Source organism: Dermacentor andersoni, chromosome 8, assembly GCF_023375885.2.
Source record: "Dermacentor andersoni chromosome 8, qqDerAnde1_hic_scaffold, whole genome shotgun sequence".
NCBI classification, from domain to species: domain Eukaryota; kingdom Metazoa; phylum Arthropoda; class Arachnida; order Ixodida; family Ixodidae; genus Dermacentor; species Dermacentor andersoni.
The window spans coordinates 91,022,949-91,042,834 of record NC_092821.1 but is presented as its reverse complement, the minus strand read 5'-3'; the positions used below and the strand labels follow the sequence as shown (position 1 = coordinate 91,042,834).

Here is a 19,886-nt window from a genome sequence, read left to right as displayed (position 1 = left end):
AAATCTTCTTCAGATATATGCCATGGCAAGAACTTCGCCAGCTTCAGCAATGCTCTGAAGGCACCTTTACTATAAGCTCTTTTGATGGTGACTATATTACTTTTATTATTTCTGAAAAATGGAAAATGCGAGTGCTGCCACGAAACATCAATTTCATCGTTGTAATAATAAGTGCCAAGATTTATAATTGTTACAAGCGTACACGCAGAAGGAGCTTCTCACCGATGTCAAGAAACACGCAAATGAGTTTGATAAGGAAGGTTTTCAACATGAGTGTGCGTAGAATGGCTTCTTTTTACTGTACTATGACTCACTAAAGAACCCTCCGATATCATGCTACTATACTTTCTCAGCAGTTTTCCTGTATATGATGCATCTCCCTTCGCACAGGTAAATAAATACGTGAATCATGCGCAACTCCTCTCGGCTACTTCTATGAATATCGGATCTTCACCTGAGATTCACGCTCTTAAAATGCCAAATGAGCAGGTAAGTCTGTCTCCTCAGTCCTAGCCTATGCGGCATTGCGATGCATTTCTGGTACACCCTGTTATTTCTTTTACTTAGATGCATTCAACACTTACACGTAATGGCAAAGACGGAGATATACGTGGCGAGAATACCAAAGTGGAGCTTCATTTCCTTCCCCAGCTGAAATTCACTTTCGCAAAGAAGTTAGCTTACTGTTGTCAGGCGGCTTTCGTGCAGTCTTTATACGGTCTCGAATGAACTTACACAATCGCAGGCCCAGTTGGAAAACGAAGTAGCATTTTGAAATAGACAAAAACCATCAGCTCATTTCTATTCCCTTTCGTCATCAAGCTTTGAAGGTAGCCTTCAATATTCTTGGAAGTGAACTGAACAGTGTCAAGCTGCGGTTAAAATGTTTTTAAATTTCTCAATCTTTAAAATTTGAAATGCTTTAAATGTTGAAATGGTGTTTCAGTTTCAATTTCAAATGCAAGTGCCTTACTGTTCAAGATACCCAGATGTTCCAGAATATCTTCAGGGATTGAATTAAAAAATGTTTTTCTTCAAAATTGTATTTGCTGTTGGCTGGCCGTGCCGGCCAATAGCATGACCATCATAAGAAGTTCCTTGCTTTTTAAAGAAGCATTCTAAACTGAAAAGTTGAGAATGTAAGGTCAAATGCATATGCTTCATCCATAGCGTCGTAAAATGGGGTTAAGAACACAGTGCATATTTTGACAAAAAGCATGAGTATACTATTGAAATTGTGAATTATTCTGTGGTGAGAACTGACAGAAATCGCTGCTAGAATTCATAGCAAAAAGCAAGGCAAACATCTATCGATACGCATTTTTCATTATGAAACAGGTAATGTAGCCATGAAATATGTACACACACAAGCGAGTTAAGAGGAATCAGCTTAGTGATCAGTGCACGAACGGTGTTTCAAATAAGTCTGTAGTGCATTAAAGAATCAAATATGTCAAAATTAATCCGGCGTCCCTCTCTACGTCGTCCTTATAATGAAATCTCGATTTTGGCGTGTAGAACCGCAGACCATAAACAAAATTTCGTGAATACAGCTACACATATAAGCGTGAATTCATATGAATACGTTGGTGTTCACATAAAAGACAGCGTTTCATGGAATCTGCCTGTGAAATTCATATCTAAGAACGTTATTCGCTTTCTGTGGCTATTACGGTGCAATTTATCAACTTGCAGTGTCCCGATAAAATGATCCGTATACATAATAAACCAGTTTCATTCCAACACCACACACAAAAGAAAGGAGGCAACACGGGTGCTTGAGCTTTGTCTCTTGCAGACAGATAAGTTAGGGGGCGTTGTGGTTTTGTATAAAACAATGTATAATGATGAGGCCGTGCAAGCCGTAGAGAAAAATTTTGTACCTGTGAAAAAAGGTCAAACAAGAATGAAGAGTAAAGCTGTTGCACTTTATAAACGTCTATGACGTTTTAGTTGTGTGGGAACGAGGAAGGTGGAGAAAAGTAATTAATAAAAAGAAAATCAACCTAGCAATTGCTCCGAGCGGGCGGAGGTTTGATTTTCTCTTTAACAATTATCAACGTCTAAATCTGCAAAGACTTGTTAGGGATATAACTAATTACAGCAGGGGGGCGTTAAATGTCTTCTTCAGTGATAAAACGAACAAATCGGCAGTTCCATTCCGTACAATTGTAAACGAAAGTGGCACTTGACAGCACTGCGTCAGTAGGCTCCTGAAGAGAAGTCTGAATAGCCTGAAAATAACTGATGCTTTTCTTGCAAAAAGTTCGCCGTGTGTAGCGAAATTTTTGGCAGAGAATAGTAACATAGGTTGTGCTTTTACTGTTGGCGTGGATGATCTATTCTATTCTGTGCTTCATTCTGAGCTTTTTGCCTCTGTAAAAGGTTGCACAGATGAACATGGCCCTGTACCTTTCCAATACTTCGCTGATATCAGTGAATATAACTTTTTAGCCCTTTCAGAATTTGATCTTCTTAGTACTTTTATCATATTTGACGAGCAAGCTTGCTTACAAAAAAAAAGCGCATTTGCATCGGCTCTTGCATAGCTCCTAATCTTTGTGACATCTTTTCATTATTCATTGATAGCTTTTTAGACGATTGTTTTAATGATTTTAATAATGACAACGCAAAGGGCTGTTTCTAGTAAGGAAACGGTAAGCAGTGCTTTAGATTAGTTCATAAAATTCGGAAAGGAGCTATTGATCCCCCATGAACTGCTCGTGAACGACATGCATCAGTTTTGGGATTTACGCTTAAAATTTGTAGATTGGTATATTTACTCGACTTACACCCCGCGTACGCAAAATGGACTCTTGTAGTATAATTCTGCCCACTCAGAAATAGTCAAATAAAGCATCGCATACCTCTTCCTGGAGTCGTCACTCCGGAAGTCATGTGTGGATGAGATGCAATCTAGCTTTCACAACCGATTGGGCAGGCTAGTTGCCGTCGGATTCCCTGAGTTGGCCTTGGTCCTTGTGGCAGAAACACTTCTGAGGAAGATAAAAGCTTGGCCCAGCAGGAAAGAATCGGTGAGCAAGGTCTAGTCTGTAGTGGTTCCCTACATCCACAGGGTTTTGCACTGCCTCAAAAAAGTGGCGAACCAACAGAACGTACCGGTAGTGTTTTCAGCTTCTAAAAAGCTAGCCCAGCTTAGCTGACGCATATCTTGGGAAGGACAAAAGGTTGGTGGTCAGAAAAGGCATGCCTAACGTTTCATAAAGTGTGCCACTAACGTAGTTGATGAAATTCCCCACCGGAGAAGAAACACATATTCAACAGATGGGCCGTTGAGTGAATGCCCGAATAAGGGAACATGCAAAATATATCTAACATAATGATGTTGAACGGTTAGTAGAACACTGCACGGCTTGCACCGATTGTATTGCAAGGTTCCCAGATTTGAGGATTTCGGGTAGAGGCAGGTAACAAGCGGCACGCGAAACCTTGGAAGTTTTCAAAGTAGAAAAGCTGGTCCAAATTCTGCAAGTGACACATCTGTTTTTCTGTACGACGAAGAGCTGAAAGTTCTTTCACTCTCACTCAGATAACGTGTTTTACAAAAATATAATTGATGGTTTGTACGCATGCCCATGCACTCGGGAAATGGGAGGGCTATATATGTAGGATGCTTTACGCTCATTAAACAGTTGAGGTAATCGCCCGAGTTGCCTCCTTTCTTGTGTGTTTGGTTTTGGTGCAAAACTTGTTTATTATGTCGGATAACAAACTAACCCAGCAGTTCACTCTTATCTTTATACAAAACACCAATACGACCGACGCTTGAACATGCATGCTCCATATGGGACCCTGGGCATGGTTTCCTCACGAATAATCATGAGTTCATTCAGTAGCACGCGGGACTTTTCATTTTTTCCCATTATTCTCGTCGGGCTGTGTCTCATCCGTGAAATGAACCTTTGGTTTACCTGACCTCGTCTGGCGGCGCAGGAATTCTCGTCTATGACTTTTTAAACGAAATTTATTACACAAATCATTATCTCACGGATGAACTTCTATGTCGTCCTTATATTTTCACGCACGTTAACCAGCAGTCCAAGGTTGGGTTGCTGATTTGCCTTTGGAGTGTTTACCTCAACTCCTTGATCCCGTGCTCCAGTACAGCATAGAACCACCTCCCAGCCTACATTTCTACTATCTCCAAAAGTGCTAACTTTCAGAAAGTGTACCACGATCATGTCATATCAATGCGCTCCTCACGGAGCGGATTAACGTAACATGGCATTGAAAACATTGACCATGAAAACAGAAACCGAACCTTCTGAGTGATCATCTTTCCGTCAGCACATTTTCTTGAATTTGCAATGGGCATCCTTGGAAACATGTTTCGGAGAACGGAGGCTGTATTGTGCCGTATAATGCAATCTGCCGTATGTGTCCATGTGCTCAAATACTGGCCAAGATTACTAGACTGTAGAGATGTCATGTGGTTCTGGGATAGTTTTCAAGTAGCTGTTGTGATCAATTTTATCATTGCGCTGTAAATGAATTGTTCTCTTCCGTATATAAGATATTGTAATCCATCATACATCACCTTCGCCTTACATGACCTGCATACATTTCGGATCACCTGATTCCGAGAGGCATGCTAAAACACTGCGAAGCAGTTGGCTGTTCTTTACGGAATATGGTGCCTGCGTTTGCCGGGCATACGCAGCGCAATAAACAACGCCGGACCGTAATTGTTATGTCCGCTCTATCTTGCTTCCTTAACATTTTAGGAAACATGTTGAAAGGGACTTTCAACATTTGTAGCATTATCTCATTTATAAACTGTATTACCGCCATGTTATATTGAAAAATCTTGCGCAATAATTTCTCATTAGGTACACCTGGTTTCGAAGTACACATTGCTATAGTGACATCAGCTCGAATTACAGTGCTATTCCTTGTCGATAAGGTTACCTTTTTAACCTTTTATTCACCATAGGTTGACAGTGCATTGCTAGATGGCCTGCCTCTAAGAAATTTGCTTACACGGTGACAATGGTCATCCTCCGCTTGACGCAATAGGAGTTTTAAAAAAAGGCGTATCGAACAAAATTTTCGACGAAAATGGCAAGAAGTCAAGCATTTCAATTGGAAGAAAGACAAACCCGAAGTTTACATCCCAGTGAGATTTCCCGCCCAGTACTTCATTATTTATAGATGAAACGTTTCCATAGCTTCAACGTAAAAGATAAAGGACATAGCACGCAATAGCGTTAGATTTCGATCCAGTAACGAATTCTTGTGTTGCGCCTACTTGATGTCTAGGGAATTGTCGATGGTTGAAAAAAAGACGCACATCCTATATATATATATATAACGCCAAAAGTCGTTACTGCATGATACTTTTATTTGTGGTGGGTCCCAGCGTCATAACAAAATTTACGAGTACAGCATACAATGTAAATAAGAAACCTCATAAAACCATCCGTAAATGTCTTTTTATTCACCTTATTTAGGAACTCATTCTCTCGTCTATAGTATTACTTGTAGTCATCTGCGATATTTCTTCATATTGCAAATTTGTCCCTGCAATAATAAAATTATGAGTACATCAAAGCGTAATACGTAAACTAGTGTAACATGGCACAGAAACGGATATTTGGACAATTGTTTGGGAGCCAGGTCGATTTTCGGGTAGTTTACCGGCTTCCAATTTTTTTTTTTTGAAGTTGGTTTTGCGCAGATTCAGTGTCTATTTTTATAAAGTGATTATATTCCGCATTTGACGCAACGTGCTTAAGCACTAAGACTGCTTTACAATTTCGTTTTGTTTCCAGCAGAAGCGTTTCTTGGAAGCTGAAAGAAGTAAAAAAAAATCTCTTCACATTTTAAATTCCTTCGCTGCTAGTGAAGCGGTCCATGTGTCTTGGTCACACGTGTTTAGAGTGAAACCATCGCATACCTACACGAGAGGCGCATCAGTCAAATAACTTTACCGTGAAGCACTTCAGCGGCGTTTAGAAGTGGATGAAGAAAGTTCACCGGGTTCATTTACAATCATCACACACGTTTTCAAAGTAAAAATTGCGGCATATCTGCACGCAAGTGACGTTTGTCAAAAAGTCGCTGGGGTTCAACGTGACTTCAACCTAGATATGCCAGTTCTTTCACTCCCTATTTATTTGTAACACGTGTTTTCGATTGTAAAACTTATAAAATGTATGTGCTTAAGCAACCCTCCTAAATTTGTAGGTGTCATTTTGCACATTTGCGATAGAACTTGGCGGGAAATTTTCGGGAAATTCGATAAAGGTCGGGTGCTTGTTTAGAAGCTTACAAATCGGGAAAAAACATTTTTAAGAGAACAGAATAATTTTACTAATAAAATAAGTGCATAGCACGTTAAGCAGAAGAATGCTCTTTTGTGTTCACCACAGCAAAGAAGTGAGACTCTAGTATGATTAATTGTTTAAAGGAAAATAGACATCCTGATGAGTGGACAATTTAAAAATCAAAATAAATTCATACAAATGCTGCTTAACGGCAAACTATTGCACTCGACATCAAATTACACGGCACAAATTATCTGGCCTCAACCTACGCTAATGAAGCGGTGACCATCAGCAACTGTCGCACATTGCAGCCATCCTGCTACCACCAAATGTTATCACATTCACTCCTCTTTGTCACTGGTTGCTCAATTACGCGTTGTTGTCCATTATATCTTTGAAAGAATCCAATATTGGGCAGTCCTAAAGAGTGACTTGCTAAACCATATACAAATAAATTAGCTGGAAGTACTCCGTTGATATTAAAGAAAAAAAATCCATTATGGCGTACGCCTTGTTCTAATTTTTCATTTTTTTTGTTTATTTGACATGAACGCAATGCTTTCAAGATATAGAAGAAATACAGTGTCAGGATACCTCTTCTGAATAAATGCGAAACATAATGCTCAAACACAGTGAAAACAATCGTATTCAGCTTAAGTGAATGGACGAACAAGGCAAGCCTAGTTTTTGTCACATAACTACTCTCGCAGGAAAGTCGAATGAACTGTGCCGAGATATGCTGAAGATTCGCTTTTCGAATGGTAACTAAATAATGCTGCATTCGATAATTGCTGAAGTGCTCCGTGATTCTCCAAAACAAATTTTGCGTTAGCTTAGGCCAAGCTCGGTTAGGTTACGTTATTTTCCTATACATAGTTCTGGAGTCACTGATATGCGGCAGACGAAGCTCTTCTTATTTTTCCAATACACGATGCTCTCAGTAACATAAACATTATGTTTTTATATGTATAATTACCATTGATTTGGAAGCATTGCAGTGCGGTGGGCTTGCATTGTTTATTGGCTTTAAACTAAAGAAAACATCAAGCCATATAAAAAAGTCGTTTTCAACAAAGTTTTTCATCAAAGCAGCGTCAAGTCCAGTGCTGAATTTAAAGAAAGGACATCTCTAGCCTTCACTGAATATTGGTGAAATTGGCTTTCTATGCTTCATTACTTATTGCTGTGAAGTACTCCTAGTTGACAGGCAAGTCTTATCAGATAGTATGTCAGATAGTGTTGCATTGTAGTCTGCTAAAAACTTTCGTTTATTTTGAGTGCGTAAGCATGCCTTCGTCTTTTTTTAGTGTTTAGTGGATGCATCTCAGTAGAAATTACGCGATAAATGTATAGGATGTAATTGAACAATGATAACTACATCAGCACTACATATAATTTCTCAATCGCCCTAATTAGGAACTTCTTCTTTCGTCTATAATATTGTTTGAAGTCATCGGAAATATTTCATTAAATTTAATTATGTTTACCAATGCAGCATTAAAATCATGAGCACATTAGAACGTAAAACGTAACCGAGTGTCACGGAGCGCCAAGGCGGATATTCTGACACTTGTTTAGGAGCGAGCTCGATTTTCAAGAAGTTCAGCGGTTTCCTTACTTACTTTTTAAAAGAAATGAAACACTCTACAATTTCAGTGTCTATTCTAAAAAAGCGACATTAATCTGGATCTGACGCCATTAGCTTAAGAACTAAGGTTCGTTGTCCACTTTCTTCCCTTTCCAGTCCAAGGCATTTTTGGAAGCTGAAAGCAAACATAAAATCTCTGCGTGGCACTTTAATTGCTTCACTGCTAGACAAGTGGTCCATGTGTGTTGTTCACATATTTTGAAAGAGAACCCTGCGCTACACCTACACGCGAGGCGCATCAATCAAATGGCTTTACATGACGCACATCAGCGGTGTTTTGAAGCGGGTGCAGAAAGTTCACCGGGTTCATAGAGAATCATCACATACGTTTTCAAAGTGAACGCTGTGGTGTATATGGACGCGAGTGACGTTTGTCAAAAAGTTGCTGGGGTTCAACGTGCCTTGAACGTAGTTATACGAGCGAAACCGGCAATTGCATATTTAATACTAATATTTATTCTAGCTGATAATAGATGGTTTGATACCAAGGTTTCTTTACTATCTTCATTTGGGCTCCAACTTAAGGCTGCTTAAGAAGCGGATGACGTATATGGAATCTCCGTTTTATTGCCTTTTCAATAATTTGTTCAGTGACGTTCTTCGGGTGCACACTTATCAATGAGACGTACTTTCGATTCCGAAAATTAAAGAATGCCAGTTCTTAAGCAGCACTCATGAATCTCTTGATGACGTTTTGCACGTCTGATGTAGAAGTTGGCGCAAAGTTGTTGGAGAATCCGATTAAGTTCGGGTGCTTGTTTAGACGCTCACACATGGTAAAACAAACATTTTAAACAAAACAAGTTATTTTTACTAAGAAAATAGCGGAACATCATGTTACCCTTAAAAATGCTGTTTTGTGTTCACGGAAGGGCAACAAGTGTGGCTCTAGCACCAACCGTGCTTTTAAAGGAAACCAGTCATCCTGAATAATGGATGAATTATACATCGGTAGAAATTCATACAAATGCTGCTTAAAAGGAAACTATTGTATTCGACATTCAATTACACTGCACAAGTTATCTGCCCTTAACCTACGACGATGAAGCGGTGACCATCAACAGCAGCCTCAACTTTGCAGCTATCCAGCTATCACCTGAAAACCATCATTATATTCATTGCTCTATCTCACTCATTGCTCAATTAGGTGTTATTGTTCAATATATTGTTGAAAGAATCAAATATTGGGCAGTGCTAAACAGTGACTTGCTAAATCGTTTGAAAATGAGATAGCTGGATCTAATCCGTTCACATTAAACAAAAGATCAACTATGGCGTGCGCCTAGGGTTTATGTTTGATAATGTGTTTCTTTGATATGAACGCAAAGTGTTATAGATATAGAAAAATGGGGTGTGAGGATACTTCTTGTGAATAAATGCGAAACATACTGCACAAACACAGTGAAAATGGTTGTTTTCCGTTGAACCGAATGGACGAACAAGGGAAGCCTAGTTTTGATTACATGGTTGATCCCACTGGAAAGTCAAATGAACTGTGCCAGGATATGCCAAAGATTCACTGTTCGAATCGTAACAACATAATGCTGCATCCGATAATTGCGGAAGTGCTCCGTGATTCCCATAAAGAATGTTTAGGTAAGCTCAAGGCAAGATCGATCAGGTTAGGTTAGTTTGCTATACTTATTTCTGAAGTCAAAGTTATGCCGCATACGAAGCGCTTCTTATTCTTCCAGTACACGATGCTCTCAGTAAGATAAACATGATGTTTTATAGGTATAATTACCACTGATTTGGCAGCATTGGAGTGTGCTGGGCTTGCATTGTTTATTGGCTCTAAACTAAAAAACATCAAGCCATTTTAAAAAGTCGTTTTCAACAAAGTTTTTCATCAACGCAGCGTGAAGTCCAGTGCTGCATTTAAAAAAAAACGGACATCCCAAGTCCTCACCGAATATTGGTGTGATTTGATTTGTATATTTCATTCCTTATTGCTGTGAAGAAGTCCTAGTTGACAGGCGAGTCTTACAGATAACAAGTTGGATGGTGTTGCATTGTAGCCTGGTAAATGCTTTCGTGTGTTTTCAGTGCGTAAGCATGCCTTCTTCACCTTTTTTAGTGTTGGGTAGCAGCATCTCAGTGGAAGGTGCGCAAAAAAGTATAGGATATAATTAAACAATGATAACAAGTTCAATACTACACATAATACTACACGAAAGGAACCTGCTCTTTCGTTTATAATATGGTTTGTAGTCATCAGAAATATTTCATCAAATTTCACCACATTTGCTAATGCAGCATTAAAATTATGAGCACATTAAAACGTAAAGCGTAGCCGAGTGTTAAGGAGCACAAAAGCGGATGTTCTGTCCTTTGTTCACGAGCCAGCTTGATTCTCGAGAAGTTCAGCGGTTTCCTTAGTTCTTTTTGAAAGAAGTTGAAGATTCTACAAATTCAGTGTGTGTACTAAAAAAGCGAAGTTATTCTGCATCTGACGCCATTTGCTTAAACACTAAGGTTGCTTGTTCATTTTCGTTTCGCTTCCAGTCCAAGGCTTTCTTGTAAGCTGAAACAGACAAAAAATTGGTCCTTGACATTTTAAGTTTCTTCGCTGCTAGGCAAGCGATACATGTGTCTTGAGCACATATTTTGAAAGTGAACCCTGCGCTACACCTACATGCTAGGCTCATCAATCAAATATTTTTTTCCGTGACGCACTTCAGGGGCGTTTGGAATTCGATGCAGAACGTTCACCGGGTTCATGTGCAATGAACACATACGTTTTCAAATTGAGAATTATGGTACATCTGCACGCAAGTGGCGTTTGTCAAAAAAGTCGGTGGGGTTCAACGTGGCTCGAACCTAGATATACGAGCGAAAGCGCCCATAAGATATGTATTACTAATATTTATTCTAGCTGCCTACAGGTGGTTTGATGCCCAGACGTCCTACCCGGGAGGCGCATCAATCAAATAAAATTTCCATGACGCACATCAGCGGCGTTTTGAAGTCGATGCAGGACGTTCATCGGAATCATTCGCAATAATCGCGTGCATTTTAGAAGTGAGAATTGTGGTACATCGAAGGAGTGTAAGTTTGGGCATGTTGGTATTCTATAACAGTTACGGTTTTATCGCACGAAAAGGGACGATAGACAGTAGTACGACGTGGAAACAGCGCTAAATTCCAAGAATAGTTTTGTTATTCTAATAAGCGCTACACCCACACTCACACACACACACATATGTATATATCTCTACATATATATATATATATATATATATATATATATAGGTATATATATATATATGTATATATATATATATATATATATATATATTGTAAGGCAGAAGGAGGCCTTGCAGAGCTCCGCAGCCGGATCGCCAATGCTACTGAAGTGGGGCTCGGGCTACACGCTGTAACTGGTGTGAGTGACTAAGCCTACGCTGTTGCGTCTTGTCTGCGTCCTTCGCGTCTTCCACACGCGTGTCGGACTCCTTTGTCATAATTGGTGAAGGTTTGCTGGGTATCTTGTAATCTTGGAATTTCGCAGCCATACTCTGACGGCCACCATGACCACCGCAAGCTCCACGAGCTTACCACCACCTCCTCCCCAGTTCTCCGTATGCCCCGGCACACTGCGTCGGCGGGACTCTCTCATCTTCAGCGGCACTGACGACCACGACGTTGATGACTGGCTCTCATCATACGAACGCGTCAGTCTGAACAACAAATGGGATCACACCACGAAATGGACCTCCTTTTCCTCACCGGAATTGCCTACTATGGTTTCGGAACCACGAAAGCGAAACCCAAGCTGGACGGTGTTCAAGACAATGTTCAGCGAGTTCTTCGACCGTTCTGATTTTCAAAAGCTTCGTGCCGAACAGCGTCTACAGTCGCGCCCTCAGCAGCATGGTGAGACTTTTACCAGCTACATCGAAGTTGTCATCGATCTCTGTAAACGCGTCGATGCATTCATGACTGAGGGCAATAAAATCAAGATATAATGAAGGGTATGGACGAGGACGCATTTCAGATGCTCATTTCACGGAGCCCCTCTACTGTTAAAAAGTGAATTTTTTTTTTGAAAGATGAATTGAAGGCGCGCTAACACAAGCGTTCGCCATACTGCCTATCTTCGCCGCTTCAAAAATCTCACGTGTTGTTTGCGTTGGACTTCCTATCACAGTGGACTGATTATAAATGGGACTGCACCCATGCTTTCTGCAGTGCAAAGCCAGATGCCCCACTCCTCCACTTCGCACATTATTAGCATGTTTGCACATTATTACCATGTTCACGCAGTCTGTCATTCACGCACCTTCCCGTTTGGCCGATATATTTTTGCCACACGGCAGGGGTAGTTGATACACGACGTTGTTTTCCCTAGGAACATAGCCTACCTTGTTATTTGTCCGGCAATTGAGGCTCTCAGTAGCCTCAGTAGTTCTCATGCCTAACGTTTCATAAAGTGTGCCACTAACGTAGTTGATGAAATTCCCCACCCGGAGAAGAAACACATATTCAACAGATGGGCCGTTGAGTGAATGCCCGACTAAGGGAACATGCAAAATATATCTAACATAATGATGTTGAACGGTTAGTAGAACACTGCACGGCTTGCACCGATTGTATTGCAAGGTTCCCAGATTTGAGGATTTCGGGTAGAGGCAGGTAACAAGCGGCACGCGAAACCTTGGAAGTTTTCAAAGTAGAAAAGCTGGTCCAAATTCTGCAAGTGACACATCTGTTTTTCTGTACGACGAAGAGCTGAAAGTTCTTTCACTCTCACTCAGATAACGTGTTTTACAAAAATATAATTGATGGTTTGTACGCATGCCCATGCACTCGGGAAATGGGAGGGCTATATATGTAGGATGCTTTACGCTCATTAAACAGTTGAGGTAATCGCCCGAGTTGCCTCCTTTCTTGTGTGTTTGGTTTTGGTGCAAAACTTGTTTATTATGTCGGATAACAAACTAACCCAGCAGTTCACTCTTATCTTTATACAAAACACCAATACGACCGAAGCTTGAACATGCATGCTCCATATGGGACCCTGGGCATGGTTTCCTCACGAATAATCATGAGTTCATTCAGTAGCACGCGGGACTTTTCATTTTTTCCCATTATTCTCGTCGGGCCGTGTCTCATCCGTGAAATGAACCTTTGGTTTACCTGACCTCGTCTGGCGGCGCAGGAATTCTCGTCTATGACTTTTTAAACGAAATTTATTACACAAATCATTATCTCACGGATGAACTTCTATGTCGTCCTTATATTTTCGCGCACGTTAACCAGCAGTCCAAGGTTGGGTTGCTGATTTGCCTTTGGAGTGTTTACCTCAACTCCTTGATCCCGTGCTCCAGTACAGCATAGAACCACCTCCCAGCCTACATTTCTACTATCTCCAAAAGCGCTAACTTTCAGAAAGTGTACCACGATCATGTCATATCAATGCGCTCCTCACGGAGCGGATTAACGTAACATGGCATTGAAAACATTGACCATGAAAACAGAAACCGAACCTTCTGAGTGATCATCTTTCCGTCAGCACATTTTCTTGAATTTGCAATGGGCATCCTTGGAAACATGTTTCGGAGAACGGAGGCTGTATAGTGCCGTATAATGCAATCTGCCGTATGTGTCCATGTGCTCAAATACTGGCCAAGATTACTAGACTGTAGAGATGTCATGTGGTTCTGGGATAGTTTTCAAGTAGCTGTTGTGATCAATTTTATCCTTGCGCTGTAAATGAATTGTTCTCTTCCTTATATAAGATATTGTAATCCATCATACATCACCTTCGCCTTACATGACCTGCATACATTTCGGATCACCTGATTGCGAGAGGCATGCTAAAACACTGCGAAGCAGTTGGCTGTTCTTTACGGAATATGGTGCCTGCGTTTGCCGGGCATACGCAGCGCAATAAACAACGCCGGACCGTAATTGTTATGTCCGCTCTATCTTGCTTCCTTAACATTTTAGGAAACATGTTGAAAGGGACTTTCAACATTTGTAGCATTATCTCATTTATAAACTGTATTACCGCCATGTTATATTGAAAAATCTTGCGCAATAATTTCTCATTAGGTACACCTGGTTTCGAAGTACACATTGCTATAGTGACATCAGCTCGAATTACAGTGCTATTCCTTGTCGATAAGGTTACCTTTTTAACCTCTTATTCACCATAGGTTGACAGTGCATTGCTAGATGGCCTGCCTCTAAGAAATTTGCTTACACGGTGACAATGGTCATCCTCCGCTTGACGCAATAGGAGTTTTAAAAAAAGGCGTATCGAACAAAATTTTCGACGAAAATGGCAAGAAGTCAAGCATTTCAATTGGAAGAAAGACAAACCCGAAGTTTACATCCCAGTGAGATTTCCCGCACAGTACTTCATTATTTATAAATGAAACGTTTCCGTAGCTTCAACGTAAAAGATAAAGGACATAGCACGCAATAGCGTTAGATTTCGATCCAGTAACGAATTTTTGTGTTGCGCCGACTTGATGTCTAGGGAATTGTCGATGGTTGAAAAAAACACGCACATCCTATATATATATATATATATATATATATATATATATAAATATATATATATATATATATATATATATATATATATATATATATATATATATATATATATAACGCCAAAAGTCGTTACTGCATGATACTTTTATTTGTGGTGGGTCCCAGCCTCTTAGCAAAATTTACGAATACAGCATACAATGTAAATAAGAAACCTCATAAAACCATCCGTAAATGTCTTTTTAATCACCTTATTTAGGAACTCATTCTCTCGTCTATAGTATTACTTGTAATCATCTGCGATAATTCTTCATATTGCAAATTTGTCCCTGCAATAATGAAATTATGAGTACATCAAAGCGTAATACGTAAACTAGTGTAACATGGCACAGAAACGGATATTTGGACAATTGTTTGGGAGCCAGGTCGATTTTCGGGTAGTTTACCGGCTTCCAATTTTTTTTTTTTGAAGTTGGTTTTGCGCAGATTCAGTGTCTATTTTTATAAAGTGATTATATTCCGCATTTGACGCAACGTGCTTAAGCACTAAGACTGCTTTGCAATTTCGTTTCGTTTCCAGCAGAAGCGTTTCTTGGAAGCTGAAAGAAGTAAAAAAAAAATCTCTTCACATTTTAAATTCCTTCGCTGCTAGTGAAGCGGTCCATGTGTCTTGGTCGCACGTGTTTAGAGTGAAACCATCGCATACCTACACGAGAGGCGCATCAGTCAAATAACTTTACCGTGAAGCACTTCAGCGGCGTTTAGAAGTAGATGAAGAAAGTTCACCGGGTTCATTTACAATCATCACACACGTTTTCAAAGTAAAAATTGCGGCATATCTGCACGCAAGTGACGTTTGTCAAAAAGTCGCTGGGGTTCAACGTGACTTCAACCTAGATATGCCAGCAAAAGCGGCAATAACATCTTCATACCAATATTTATTCTACATGCCATCAGGTAGTTCGATACCAAGGTTCCTTACCAACTTTATTTGGGCTCCAACCGAAGGCTGCTTTAGAAACAGATGATCGATACGAAGTCTCCTTTTGATTGCTTCTTTCTCATTTATTCTGGGGAGTTCTTTCACTCCCTATTTATTTGTAACACGTGTTTTCGATTGTAAAACTTATAAAATGTATGTGCTTAAGCAACCCTCCTAAATTTGTAGGTGTCATTTTGCACATTTGCGATAGAACTTGGCGGGAAATTTTCGGGAAATTCGATAAAGGTCGGGTGCTTGTTTAGATGCTAACAAATCGGGAAAAAAACATTTTTAAGAGAACAGAATAATTTTACTAATAAAATAGGTGCATAGCACGTTAAGCAGAAGAATGCTCTTTTGTTTTCACCACAGCAAAGAAGTGAGACTCTAGTATCATTAATTGTTTAAAGGAAAATAGACATCCTGATGAGTGGACAATTTAAAAATCAAAATAAATTCATACAAATGCTGCTTAACGGCAAACTATTGCACTCGACATCAAATTACACGGCACAAATTATCTGGCCTCAACCTACGCTAATGAAGCGGTGACCATCAGCAACTGTCGCACATTGCAGCCATCCTGCTACCACCAAATGTTATCACATTCATTCCTCTTTGTCACTGGTTGCTCAATTACGCGTTGTTGTCCATTATATCTTTGAAAGCATCCAATATTGGCAGTCCTAAAGAGTGACTTGCTAAACCATATACAAATAAATTAGCTGGAAGTACTCCGTTGATATTAAAGAAAAAAAATCCATTATGGCGTACGCCTTGTTCTAATTTTTCATTTTTTTTGTTTATTTGACATGAACGCAATGCTTTCAAGATATAGAAGAAATACAGTGTCAGGATACCTCTTCTGAATAAATGCGAAACATAATGCTCAAACACAGTGAAAACAATCGTATTCAGCTTAAGTGAATGGACGAACAAGGCAAGCCTAGTTTTTGTCACATAACTACTCTCGCAGGAAAGTCGAATGAACTGTGCCGAGATATGCCGAAGATTCGCTTTTCGAATGGTAACTAAATAATGCTGCATTCGATAATTGCTGAAGTGCTCCGTGATTCTCCAAAACACATTTTGCATTAGCTTAGGCCAAGCTCGGTTAGGTTACGTTATTTTCCTATACATAGTTCTGGAGTCACTGATATGCGGCAGACGAAGCTCTTCTTATTTTTCCAATACACGATGCTCTCAGTAACATAAACATTATGTTTTTATATGTATAATTACCATTGATTTGGAAGCATTGCAGTGCGGTGGGCTTGCATTGTTTATTGGCTTTAAACTAAAGAAAACATCAAGCCATATAAAAAAGTCGTTTTCAACAAAGTTTTTCATCAAAGCAGCGTCAAGTCCAGTGCTGCATTTAAAGAAAGGACATCTCTAGCCTTCACTGAATATTGGTGAAATTGGCTTTCTATGCTTCATTACTTATTGCTGTGAAGTACTCCTAGTTGACAGGCAAGTCTTATCAGATAGTATGTCGGATAGTGTTGCATTGTAGTCTGCTAAAAACTTTCGTTTATTTTGAGTGCGTAAGCATGCCTTCGTCTTTTTTTAGTGTTTAGTGGATGCATCTCAGTAGAAATTACGCGATAAATGTATAGGATGTAATTGAACAATGATAACTACATCAGCACTACATATAATTTCTCAATCGCCCTAATTAGGAACTTCTTCTTTCGTCTATAATATTGTTTGTAGTCATCGGAAATATTTCATTAAATTTAATTATGTTTACCAATGCAGCATTAAAATCATGAGCACATTAGAACGTAAAACGTAACCGAGTGTCACGGAGCGCCAAGGCGGATATTCTGACACTTGTTTAGGAGCGAGCTCGATTTTCAAGAAGTTCAGCGGTTTCCTTACTTACTTTTTAAAAGAAATGAAACACTCTACAATTTCAGTGTCTATTCTAAAAAAGCGACATTAATCTGGATCTGACGCCATTAGCTTAAGAACTAAGGTTCGTTGTCCACTTTATTCCCTTTCCAGTCCAAGGCATTTTTGGAAGCTGAAAGCAAACATAAAATCTCTGCGTGGCACTTTAATTGCTTCACTGCTAGACAAGTGGTCCATGTGTGTTGTTCACATATTTTGAAAGAGAACCCTGCGCTACACCTACACGCGAGGCGCATCAATCAAATGGCTTTACATGACGCACATCAGCGGTGTTTTGAAGCGGGTGCAGAAAGTTCACCGGGTTCATAGAGAATCATCACATACGTTTTCAAAGTGAACGCTGTGGTGTATATGGACGCGAGTGACGTTTGTCAAAAAGTTGCTGGGGTTCAACGTGCCTTGAACGTAGTTATACGAGCGAAACCGGCAATTGCATATTTAATACTAATATTTATTCTAGCTGATAATAGATGGTTTGATACCAAGGTTTCTTTACTATCTTCATTTGGGCTCCAACTTAAGGCTGCTTAAGAAGCGGATGACGTATATGGAATCTCCGTTTTATTGCCTTTTCAATAATTTGTTCAGTGACGTTCTTCGGGTGCACATTTATCAATGAGACGTACTTTCGATTCCGAAAATTAAAGAATGCCAGTTCTTAAGCAGCACTCATGAATCTCTTGATGACGTTTTGCACGTCTGATGTAGAAGTTGGCGCAAAGTTGTTGGAGAATCCGATTAAGTTCGGGTGCTTGTTTAGACGCTTACACATGGTAAAACAAACATTTTAAACAAAACAAGTTATTTTTACTAAGAAAGTAGCGGAACATCATGTTACCCTTAAAAATGCTGTTTTGTGTTCACGGAAGGGCAACAAGTGTGGCTCTAGCACCAACCGTGCTTTTAAAGGAAACCAGTCATCCTGAATAATGGATGAATTATACATCGGTAGAAATTCATACAAATGCTGCTTAAAAGGAAACTATTGTATTCGACATTCAATTACACTGCACAAGTTATCTGCCCTTAACCTACGACGATGAAGCGGTGACCATCAACAGCAGCCTCAACTTTGCAGCTATCCAGCTATCACCTGAAAACCATCATTATATTCATTGCTCTATCTCACTCATTGCTCAATTAGGTGTTATTGTTCAATATATTGTTGAAAGAATCAAATATTGGGCAGTGCTAAACAGTGACTTGCTAAATCGTTTGAAAATGAGATAGCTGGATCTAATCCGTTCACATTAAACAAAAGATCAACTATGGCGTGCGCCTAGGGTTTATGTTTGATAATGTGTTTCTTTGATATGAACGCAAAGTGTTATAGATATAGAAAAATGGGGTGTGAGGATACTTCTTGTGAATAAATGCGAAACATACTGCACAAACACAGTGAAAACGGTTGTTTTCCGTTGAACCGAATGGACGAACAAGGGAAGCCTAGTTTTGATTACATAGTTGATCCCACTGGAAAGTCAAATGAACTGTGCCAGGATATGCCAAAGATTCACTGTTCGAATCGTAACAACATAATGCTGCATCCGATAATTGCGGAAGTGCTCCGTGATTCCCATAAAGAATGTTTAGGTAAGCTCAAGGCAAGATCGATCAGGTTAGGTTAGTTTGCTATACTTAGTTCTGCAGTCAAAGTTATGCCGCATACGAAGCGCTTCTTATTCTTCCAGTACACGATGCTCTCAGTAAGATAAACATGATGTTTTATATGTATAATTACCACTGATTTGGAAGCATTGCAGTGTGCTGGGCTTGCATTGTTTATTGGCTCTAAACTAAAAAACATGAAGCCATTTTAAAAAGTCGTTTTCAACAAAGTTTTTCATCAACGCAGCGTGAAGTCCAGTGCTGCATTTAAAAAAACGGACATCCCAAGTCCTCACCGAATATTGGTGAGATTTGATTTGTATATTTCATTCCTTATTGCTGTGAAGAAGTCCTAGTTGACAGGCGAGTCTTACAGATAACAAGTTGGATGGTGTTGCATTGTAGCCTGGTAAATGCTTTCGTGTGTTTTCAGTGCGTAAGCATGCCTTCTTCACCTTTTTTTAGTGTTGGGTAGCAGCATCTCAGTGGAAGGTGCGCAAAAAAGTATAGGATATAATTAAACAATGATAACAAGTTCAATACTACACATAATACTACACGAAAGGAACCTGCTCTTTCGTTTATAATATGGTTTGTAGTCATCAGAAATATTTCATCAAATTTCACCACATTTGCTAATGCAGCATTAAAATTATGAGCACATTAAAACGTAAAACGTAGCCGAGTGTTAAGGAGCACAAAAGCGGATGTTCTGTCCTTTGTTCACGAGCCAGCTCAATTCTCGAGAAGTTCAGCGGTTTCCTTAGTTCTTTTTTGAAAGAAGTTGAAGATTCTACAAATTCAGTGTGTGTACTAAAAAAGCGAAGTTATTCTGTATCTGACGCCATTTGCTTAAACACTACGGTTGCTTGTTCATTTTCGTTTCGCTTCCAGTCCAAGGCTTTCTTGTAAGCTGAAACAGACAAAAAATTGGTCGTTGACA

General features: G+C 39.6%; 1 protein-coding gene across 1 annotated transcript in view; it reads right to left on the bottom strand.

The window, feature by feature from the left end:
- The window catches only part of LOC129384274 (japanin-like), a 34,377-nt gene extending 33,711 nt beyond the window's left edge, over positions 1-666 (bottom strand). The window contains exon 1 of the mRNA XM_055069488.2: positions 585-666. Within this exon, the coding sequence (XP_054925463.1) occupies positions 585-639 (55 nt within the window). The 5' untranslated portion in view covers positions 640-666. The remainder of the gene's footprint in view (positions 1-584) is intronic.
- Positions 667-19,886: the final 19,220 nt, after the last annotated feature.